The sequence below is a fragment of the Venturia canescens genome, chromosome 1 (genome assembly GCF_019457755.1).
Source record: "Venturia canescens isolate UGA chromosome 1, ASM1945775v1, whole genome shotgun sequence".
Classification (NCBI taxonomy): domain Eukaryota; kingdom Metazoa; phylum Arthropoda; class Insecta; order Hymenoptera; family Ichneumonidae; genus Venturia; species Venturia canescens.
In genome coordinates this window covers 24,968,940-24,979,516 of record NC_057421.1, presented here as the reverse complement: position 1 = coordinate 24,979,516, position 10,577 = coordinate 24,968,940, and the positions used below count along the sequence as shown (strand labels likewise).

General features: G+C 36.8%; 2 protein-coding genes across 2 annotated transcripts; one reads left to right on the top strand and one right to left on the bottom strand.

Moving 5' to 3' along the window:
* Positions 1-130: 130 nt before the first annotated feature.
* Positions 131-3,696, top strand: LOC122419451 (uncharacterized). The gene is made up of 3 exons (XM_043434007.1): positions 131-957; positions 1,459-2,036; positions 2,387-3,696. Exons 1-3 carry the CDS (start codon positions 673-675, stop codon positions 2,748-2,750), a joined length of 1,227 nt encoding a protein of 408 aa, XP_043289942.1. The 5' UTR covers positions 131-672; the 3' UTR covers positions 2,751-3,696.
* A 52-nt stretch (positions 3,697-3,748) lies between these two features.
* Positions 3,749-7,834, bottom strand: LOC122419460 (glomulin-like). Its single transcript, XM_043434031.1, has 5 exons — positions 5,916-7,834; positions 4,980-5,174; positions 4,489-4,832; positions 4,015-4,242; positions 3,749-3,931 (listed from the first exon to the last, which is right to left on the bottom strand). Exons 1-5 carry the CDS (start codon positions 7,618-7,620, stop codon positions 3,896-3,898), a joined length of 2,508 nt encoding a protein of 835 aa, XP_043289966.1. The 5' UTR covers positions 7,621-7,834; the 3' UTR covers positions 3,749-3,895.
* Positions 7,835-10,577: the final 2,743 nt, after the last annotated feature.

Genomic DNA, 10,577 nt, shown 5'->3' with positions numbered 1-10,577 from the left:
CATTGATAACACAAAAATTAGATAATATTTTTGATCGGAAATAGTTAAGAATTTCGTACATAACTTTGATTATAGTTTCCCAAATATTATTGGTTGATTCAGAATATGTTCTCAAAATTTGAGAAAAATTCGACTGAAAAAACTACAAAGAATAAAAAATAAACATTATCTAATCAGACGTTTGGAGTTGTCGTTGCAACCTGTATGTGAACTTATATCTCGCTTCCTGTAAACGACTCGACTGTTTTTATTGTGTTGTTACAATTACATACATTTGATGTTACGCCTACTACGAAAATTAACCCTACGTATGCCAGTAACATTTTTTTTCCCATTATATATTACTGGAATTTCATGAAAAAGTATTATTACGAGTTAGTTCGAACCTGCGCAGTGCGCCCGAAAAAGAAAAAAGCAGCAACCACCGTATCTTTCTTGCCACCCACCATCCAATTGCCGCGCGCGACTCGATACTTGAGTTCACTGTTTGCAACATAGCAACATCAAGTAAAAAACGAAAAAAAGAAGTTTGTGAGTGTCGTGTCGTGTTGTGAAGCCAAAAGCAGTGTTGCTGTGTACGTAATGACAAAACTATTGTTTGATATTCATTGTGAATAAATTCACAATATCGATTGGAGTGCGAATAAATAACTCAATATATACGTTCGTCTCATGTCATCGTCGAATCTCAATGATACGGCAATGACATCGAGTTCGGGCGTAACGCACGACGTTAATCAAGTGTTGAGGTTAACTGGCGTCAAAACGAATTCACGGTATTTCAGTTTTCGCTGGAAACAACATAACTCCGATGAGATAAATGCATCCAGGAATTTGGATGTTAAAGATTTAACGTCTGAAAATTTGTCTAATTCAAAAAACACAAACGGTTTCTTAAAAAGCATTAAAAAACGTTTGCATATAAAAAATCTTCGTGTGTGCAAAGTTAAGCAAAAGGTGAGTCATCAAACGATATCGTCGAGAACAAGAAAAACAAGCAAAAAATTCACAATAACGAATTGAGGGAACTAAATTTTTTTTAAAAAGATGGAAAAAAGAATTAAAACTGTTCCATTTAACATATGGATGACAATTTATCTGTGTTATGAATTGTTATCAATCTTTCTCATGATAATTTATGGCTCACAATCTTTAAACCTTGATCTTTTAAAGTATCAGTAATTTTTTTTTTCAAATAATTGGTTAACAGTTTGAACTTTTTTTATATTATCAAATCATACTTTCTATTCATTTAGAGCTTGGTTTCAGTCAAAAAGGAACCTTTGAAATAAGTAATACATATTAACAGTTGATATGCATTATGATCAATCTTTGTACTTGAATTCTCGACCTATATCATGAAATAAAAACAGTTTATTTAAGGAATAGAACTTAAATAAAATATTATCTGAAAATGAATTATGAGATATTTTTGACCTCCCTCTCTTCATTGCACAGCTTATAGGGGTAGACTCCCAACAAGAGAATGTTGAATCCCAAGCAACTGCTAATATTGAAAAAACGCTGTCATTTCCAAAAGAAAAAGACCCAACTGAGTCGAGCAAACGTTTAGCTTCGAATGAGTCTGATATTCTGTTACCAAATGATCAACTCACATCTACTTCGGAGGCTCAACGCTGCTGGGAAAGCTACTTGATTCCAGAAAATGGCTGTGAAAGAGAAAATGTTCTATCGAGTGATCATGGCAGTTCAAGAGAGCTCACGTCACAACTAGACGGCCTAGAAACAGACAATGATCCTAAAAATGAAAATGAAATTAATCCTCTGATCATGCAAGCTGAAAACATTGTGGAACCACAGTCAACAATTGTGAGAGAGTCTATTGAGACTGTTGACAGTATCATTGATCCGCAAATCTTGAATGAGAACAAAGCTAAAGTCAATTTATCAGAGGAATTGCTCAAACTCAGCAAATATGGATGGTATTGGGGACCCATATCGGGTGATGAAGCAGACTCCAAGCTTGTTTCTGAGCCCGATGGTGCTTTCTTAGTGCGAGACTCATCGGACGATAGGTATAGTTTAACGTTGATCCATATTTTCATGACTCGTACTATTTTGATTTTCATGAATATTGCTTTTCTTAATATCCATAGAGGATTATTCCCATTCATTTCTTTGGAAAAATGTGGAACATTTCACAATTAGTGAATCCATGGAGGGTATGATGCCCCGTAAGAAAAGTTTCAGATGTTTCAGTTGACCATCGTTTTGTTTACTTGAATATAACAAATTTTCACTTTGAGAAAAATGACGGAGATACGAATTTATGATGCGAAAAACTTGCAAATCATCAGAACTCATTGATTAGAATTAATCTTTTGTTATACTATTTGGTAACAAAAACAACTTTTGTTTGATCCAGGTATTTATTGACGCTTAGCTTCAAATCGTCCGGAAGACTTCTGCATGCTCGAATGGAACATAGCGGTGGACTTTTTTCGCTCTGCAATCAAGGTGACAACAAAGGTTTCACATCGGTTGCAGCATTGATCGATCACTCAATGAATTCGAGTCAATCTGCCGTATTCTGTTACTCCAGACCTAAATATCCAGGTTATCCGTCATTTCCCGTGCGACTGACAAAACCTGTTAGCCGATTTACGCAGGTACGAAGTCTGCAATATCTCTGTCGTTTCGTAATACGACAAAACACGAGACTGGACAACATTCACAAGTTGCCTTTGCCAAAAACTATTAGAGGGTATATAGAGGAGGCTCATTATTAACGATTTGCTGCAAAATATTCGATCACAATGATATGTCGATAAACTTTGTTAGGGAGTGATGAGACTTTCCATGCAATGGCGGAGATATTTCATTTTGAATTTGAAATAAGCATTGCTTGTACTGAACGACAAACGTTGAGTTATTGTTGCAGAAATTTGTTATCTGTTCTTTTAAAGAAAAAAAAAATCGAATACTGATGTTACAGACTTCACTTTTGTTGATTTTCAAGAAAAGAAAAACATTATTTGTGATTAGAAATAGCGGAAACAAAGAACAATTAATCCGTTCTCCAAATCGTTGCGAATAATCTCGAATCATGCAAAACCGATAAATATATATATACATATATGGATATTTTTTATGATATTGGAATGACGATGACTATACGATTGTTGATGAAATTTTTCTTTTTTTGTAACGTGAAGCGTGCAAGAGATTTTATATATTCTTTGTACATAATATTATATAAAACTCATTAGTATATGCGGATAAGGAATTTTAACGAGATTTGTATAGAGAAAAAAAAAGAAGTTTTCTTTATACAATTAGGTTGAAGATTGATTCTTCGAGTCTGCAAATTGATTTAATTTTCAAGTTTGTACTATATTCTTTACTACTTTTGTAAAATTATTGAATTTCGTAAATTTTATCTCGAAATCGTTTAAAGGAAATATAATTAAATATACTTGTTTACATGGTTTGCGGCTGGAATGTGTTGACAACTTTTTTTTTATTAGATTTTTTATATTTATTGCGTAGGACTTTGTACTAAGAGTTTACGGCCTTAAATAATTCTTCGATGAATATTGGCTGTCAAACTTGTGACAATAAACAAAAGAAGCAAGTAATTTAAAGAGAAATGTTCAATTGAAAAATCAATGCGCCTATGTAGACACAGAAACATAAATTGTTGTTAAAATGGCAATAAATGTGATGAGATGAGAATCTGTGTTTAATGTGAATTGGTAACCAAAAAATGAAGACATAACAGATTGAATTGTAGACTCGACAATGAATATTTTATTACAATTACCCTTGACCTCAAGGATTTACTAATTGGTTTTGATTATTTCTTTGAAGTTCATAAATAGTGACTAAGGTGTAAGATATTCTTAGGTATTTCATTGATAATCGAAATTTTTCTTCACCTATTCCAGTTTAAACCCAGTATATTCCGTGCCTGAGGATAAAAAAGCACTTATCAGTAACGAGTGATTGTTCGTGACATGGAATAATTAGTTTTCTCATAAAAATCATATTCACCGTTATGAAAGCTGCACTTGCAGCTTCGGTTGCACGACTGAGTGCTTGATCAGGTGGTGGCAAATCCGAAGTGACCGATACCACTCGATTTATTTGGACTGCGTCTTCGATCCTCCTTTCCATAAACTCCCACGTTTTCATGTGATCTTCACTACTATCTTGCAGTAGATAGAGCTCCGTCGTTTTGTAAATACCTGCGAGGACGACTCTTCTCGTATACCAATTAAACTGCGAAAAACAGGCTTTTTTAAATATTATAGCAATTTAGTTTTTACGTCAAAATCAAGAAGCAAAAGTGTGCGCTCATTATTTAACGTTTAAGTGATATTTTGAAGTAAACAAACTGAAATATACATTTTACGATACAATTCTTAAAACGTTGTAAAAATTGTTTAACTTTAATTATTCGTCACGTGATATCACGTCACGTTTTCTCATTTGGAAATTGGATATTGTGTGCTGAAAACGACTTACGTCGACGGAACGATCGCCTGCGTAATAACAAATATCGTCGACAAGAGTTAGAAGATTAGCAAGTGACGTTGGAACGTTAGGTGGCAAAGCCATCAGCCCAAGCGCTTGTGGCCACGTAGTTTTGTAAGGAATCACCATTCTCAAGCGTTTTTCAAGTGCATCTCGTACTTGGGCCTCTGGAGTTTTTTTCTTCGTCGAAGGGTCAGCCTCGATAGCGAGAGCCTCTGCTTTGAGGATCTTATTCAATTCAGCGTTGCAATTTGCATAAAAATGTTGCACCAATTCGGCACCACCGTTCGGAAACATGCCGTGAATTATTCCTGGGTACCCCACCGATTCGGCGCCTTCGAAATAAATCCGTGAATTAATATTGGGCATGAAAAATTGAAGAAAAATTCTGAACCTTCTTATTGATTCTTGAAAAATTGTGATCAATCATTTCTAGATTTTTTTGACAGAAGAATATTGAAAATAACGATATACAAAATTACCGGCACTTATTGCTTGCTGGCTCCATCCATATTCATTCACAAAATTCAAGGAGGCACTGAGTATTTTTTTTTTAATACTCTTTTCGTAATCCTCATCGTTCTCGTTACCCAAGGGTTTTTCATCTTTGCCAAGTCCATTTTCCTTGTTTCCTTGCACCGCGAGCAGCGCCCTGGAAGTCCACAAGCTTCTAACACCTGCGGAAATCAAGACACGAGGCTCGTTACTCATCTTCTGGAATCTTTCTTTTTTTCTGCTGTCAACGATCCTGTGAATATTTAATTATATTCGACTACGGTTTTCTATTACAACGAATTTCGGAATATTTTTGGAAAGTGAAATATTTTTTTATTGAGCTCATGGACCAAATATACGAATCAATTTTTTTGTGGAGATAGTAAAAGTTATTCTGTTCAAATGTACAGTAAGCATTCAATTTTTCGTTTGATTTCCGTTCGAATTTGTGTACTCATACATCGATTATTGCATCAAAAAATGTTTCGTGAAACAATTATTCTTTTGTGCATCGAATTCTCACATTTTTCTCCCATAGTATGCTACATATTTGATATATGTAGAAATTTTTTTGAGGTTTTAAAAAAACTCGTGATAATTAGATTTCAATATGTTGTTGTGCAGGTTTTTATCTTTGTGTGTAAAATTGCGAGTGTCGATCAATAACTAATTGATTTCCCGCCAATTTCGTGCGCTTTCATTTTGATTGAAGTAGAAACAAGTAATGCATTAGTTGATAAAAAAATTGTTTATTTTCGTCGATCTTACAGTTGCGCTTTTTTTTCATTTTGGTTAACCAGAAATGTATTATTACAAAGTTTAGTTATTTGATCCAATTTTTCTGGCTGATTTTTCCTCAACGCATTCATTGACTCTCACGAGAAGGCTTTCCATGACGTCAAGTGCGTTGATAGCTTGTCGACAAAATGTGATTTTTTGTGTAAGTGGCATTTTCGGTAAAATTTGTCCACCAACGTGGATACTGACATCGTATTTAGGGGGTTCAACGTTGTTCGATGTACAAGTGCTTTTATTCTGTTCCTCAAGATCCTTGATTTTGATCAACCAGTGGGCGCGAGCGAGTTCGATTCCCTCACGAAGAGGCACGAGATAATTTTTCTCCAGATTTTCTAAGATTTTCCATATGCCGGTCTCGTTGTGTCGATCTCTGAGTACCAAAAATCTGACGAGATTGAGTGCACCGATGATTTCGTCAGAAATTTCGACGAGGTCGGACGCAGCCCCGTTTGGCAAATTACAAATCCTTTTCATAAGACGTTCGAGTTTATCAGCGGAAAAGTAATCCCACTTCATCTCCAGACAATGAATTATCGATTGTTTTGTGATGCTCGTGAGCAACGAGAAAATCCCCGAATGATTTGCTGTTTCGTATAGATCCAATATAACGAGATAACGCGCACGATAATTGAAAATGTTGATGTAACGATGAAACATTTTGAGAGCAAATTTCCGATCTTCGTCCGAGTCACAATAAACCATAACTCTAGAGAGACCAGCAAAAAGATCATGATAAACTGGGATTTCGAGTACTTCGTGACCGACTGATTGCTCCTCGATGCGAGAGAGAATAGCTTCCGTGGTTTTCAACCCTTTTCTCACCAGGATATATTGTGCTTGATTCAGAAATACATTTGCAAGATAGAAGATACCTGGCATGAGATACAGGTAATTGTAAACGTGAGGAATATTATTTACACCAAAGTGAGTATTAAAAACGTAGTAATAATAATTAGCCCATGCTAAATTAGAAACGTTGTGTTCACCACGAAGAATCTTTGTTATTGTACTTCCTTCTTCTTCGTCTTTGTCTTGAGTAATCTTTTTCCGTCTTCCACGACTTCGAAAATCTATTATGGCATGATATTTTAGGAAATCTCCTATCAATAATAAAATTTGTGAAAGAGCTGTTTCGAACATGGAGATGTTGGATTCTGTATCGCATGTTTTCTTCTGCTTCTCCGACAGATAACAATATGGAGCACCAAAAAGTGAAAGATGCAAGTGGAGCAGATGATTTTTAGTTTTTATATTGCTTGTACCAGAGAGCAAAGATTGCTGGATAACTGGCTTGAGGAATGACAATATTGCATCATAATCGAGAGAAAGTCTTGTAACTGTAGGATCTTTTTCTTTCTGATTCTCTCCACCATTATCAAGAGGTTTTTCATTCTCCGGAAAAGGAAGATTCTGAACATAATGTTTGATACTTCTGACGCACCAGTCGATCAACCGTTCAGGTCCTGCACGGAGTAGAGAGATACCGAGGGGCTTGAGAAGACTTCGAAAACTTACTTCATCTTCAGACGCTTCAAGTTGTTCAACGAGTAACAAGAGAGTTTCTTTTGGATTGCACTTTGTAGATAGAACTTCCAAAAACTTTTCGCATGTTGCGGTTGCTTCACGATTATTAATTCCATTGATCAAAGCCAGGCGGCTTGCAAGCGCAGGAACTATTTCCCACAAACTTTCGGCCAAGTCGCCTTGAGCATCAACTTGCTCAAAAAGGTTTTCAGCTTCGTCTATTAGTCCAGCATCCAATAATTCACCGAGCTTAATGACGAAAAGTTGACTCTTCGATGTTTGCTCTTCTTCCTCGGAATTCAGCATTTCATTTATTCGATTACTGTCAACAGCGCAATATTACGAAACTCATCGGTTTAAGGCTCAATGACGAAACTGGGAAGAATTGTCACGCAGTAGAAAATTCACCGACAATTATATTGATCGAAATACGTTAAAATTAACCGATAACATTTGATATTCGCAAATAATGTCTTTACGTCAATTATACACTTGGTGATGAGTTATGTTTTGCGATCTTTATTTCCTCTGAATATACAATATTATTATTATCGCTTACCGCTAACCGTAAAACTCTTCCTCAGGAAAAGAAGAGTGCATGCGGCCATGACAACATTCACATGCAGCCAAAGGCCAGAGATGAGGAACTCATTTGATTTTGATCGTCCACTTTCGTCTAGATGATTTTTAGGATGTCGGTAATTGTATTTTTAACTTTTTACCCGCAGAGCACATGAATTTTTTTTTGCAAAATTTTGCTATATGGATATGAGAGTCGAACACATACACCACGGGTACATTCTACTTGGACGCTGACAGCGTTAATAGCGTTAAGGTGATCTATCACTTGCGTGGTGCTTGCGTGAGTGCGAGAGAGATAGTTGCAAAATGGTTACACGTTTTACTCGGACATCCTTGATTTTTTAAGAAAAATAAAAGTTACACCGTGTTCTCTAATAGAATGAGAATAGCGTTTAACTCATATTTTCTTTCAAACATCAACCTACTCGGAATTAAACGTGCAGCAGGATTTTTACCGACTGAACAGCTGATAGATCACCTTAATAACGCTAATGGCCGTTTTCTCTGATGTTAAGGTGCTCTATCACTTGTTCAGTCGGTAAAAATCCTGTTGCACGGTTTATTCCGAGTAGCTTGATATTTGAAAGAAAATATGAGTTACACGCTATTCTCATTTTATCAGAGAACAAGGTGTAACTTTTATTTTTCTCAAAAAATCAAGGGTGTCCGAGTAAACCGTGCAACCATTTTGCAGTTATCTCTCTCGCACTCGCGCAAGTGCTGATAGATCACCTTAATCCGAGTTTAAAGTCGGTTCATCCTATCTCGACACTATATTTAAAAAAATGAACTGAGTTTGAACCGCGTCGGAGAAAACGGCCATTATGGCCGTTTTCTTATTACGTCACTACCTCACTTTTTTTGGTGAAGTAGTTTTCCAGGTTAAAAATAAAAAAATATTAATTAAAATTTGATAAAAATACCTTAATATATAAATATTAGAGCGCCTCAAATAATGTATAATTTTAATGGATGATCATAATTTATTCAACGGTTCGGTACATACAGTTTTGTGTATTGATAATTATGGCAATTATGTAATCGGTGAATATTTACGAATGGATTTTGGATAATTCGTTCGGTTTGTTTTCGTTCTTCACGTGTTTACGTTTCACGCGTTTACGCTTGGTCGTGTTTGGACTATTCGCTATAGCCAGCGTGTCGTAGTAGCAGAGCGGAGTGGGGATAGAGGCGTTCGGTCAGCCAGCGGGAGAGAGGGGAGACGGGCGGACACCGGGCGGAGCTCGAGACAGGGGAGAGGCGCAGGCGCAACATGATTCGCTTCACTCACGCCGCTCCTCGGCGCGCACAGGGAGGGGGAGCTCCGGCCCGAGGGCTGGACAGGAGACAGGAGAGAGGCACAACACGTTTCGCTTTTCGCTTCACTCACCGCCCGACGGGCGTAGGGTGAGGACTGCCGTGAAATGTGAGTGCGCTGTTATCGCTACGCATTGTACATTCCAGTGCATTGAGAAAACGGGGCACGAAATACGACGCGTGGAATCCTACTTTATCCTGAATGACTAAAATAATCTTTTTTTACGATTTAATTTTTTTCAATCAATCGATAAACAAATAAAATAGAAACCAATAAAAATTGGTAGCGGTCATAATTTTATCAATGATTGTAATTTTAACAGTTATTTCATAATTTTAAGAGTAAATTCAATCTCGCTGAAGCAACTGATCGGTCATCTAAATTACAAAATAAAAGAACTTAAGATCGTGCGAATCGATAAAAGACACGAAAACACAACGTAGCGAATATTAAAGTTGAAATTTAATAAAAAATAATGATTCGCTCCTTGTCAATATACATTATTTTTCTTTAATTTCTGAGATTCCTTTTTTTGACGCAACTATAGATAAGCTGATAGGGAAGGCCTTGCACTCGATGTTATTATTATTACAAAATTTGCACATGAATGATTATTGATAAAATTTTGGTAATTCGTGAAAAATAGTATCGAGGCAAGGGCCAGTAACAGAAAGAGTTTGGTGACGCCTGTAACATAGCTTCGAGAGTCTTGTGTATGCTCGCACGCGCGCGTGTCCGCAAGCGAGCTAAGATGCAAGCATACCCCGAGCAACGCAACGCAAAGCAAAGCACCTAACGCACGGTCCTAAAGCCATGGGGTTGTCGGCAAGCGAAGACGGACAGTCAGTAAATCTACTCCATAGCGGATAGTTTGACACAGTTCCGAGCTCGATACAGTTTCTGTATCACTTTGAAGTCGCGCAGGCAAGATTCCATGCAGATAAGTCGGAGTTGCAAACGCTGCACGCTAAGCAATGCACGCAACGCGTATAACCGCAGCTATGTACAGCATTACGAATAGTTTTCACTAATCAAATGCTAACAATAGGACGCGAGCAACCGACCACGCGTGCACGCATGCGGGCACACTCGATTCTCTATGAAACGGTGGTACAGGTTTTGTCACTACAATTGTTTCTGTTACTCGACATATTGGCTTATCCATTTGCGCAAAAACGGGTTTTTGGGGTAAAAAACCTAGGGAAGAGTAGGCAAAGAAGAGCCCTCCCTGAAAATAGGGATATTTTTTTCGTTTATGTTAATAATTTTCGTATTCGATCGGTCGTACAATTAAATAACGAATTTTTTCTCTCGCGTCGGTATAAAGTTAAATTTTTGGTGAATAAAAACCCAAGTTCGTTCT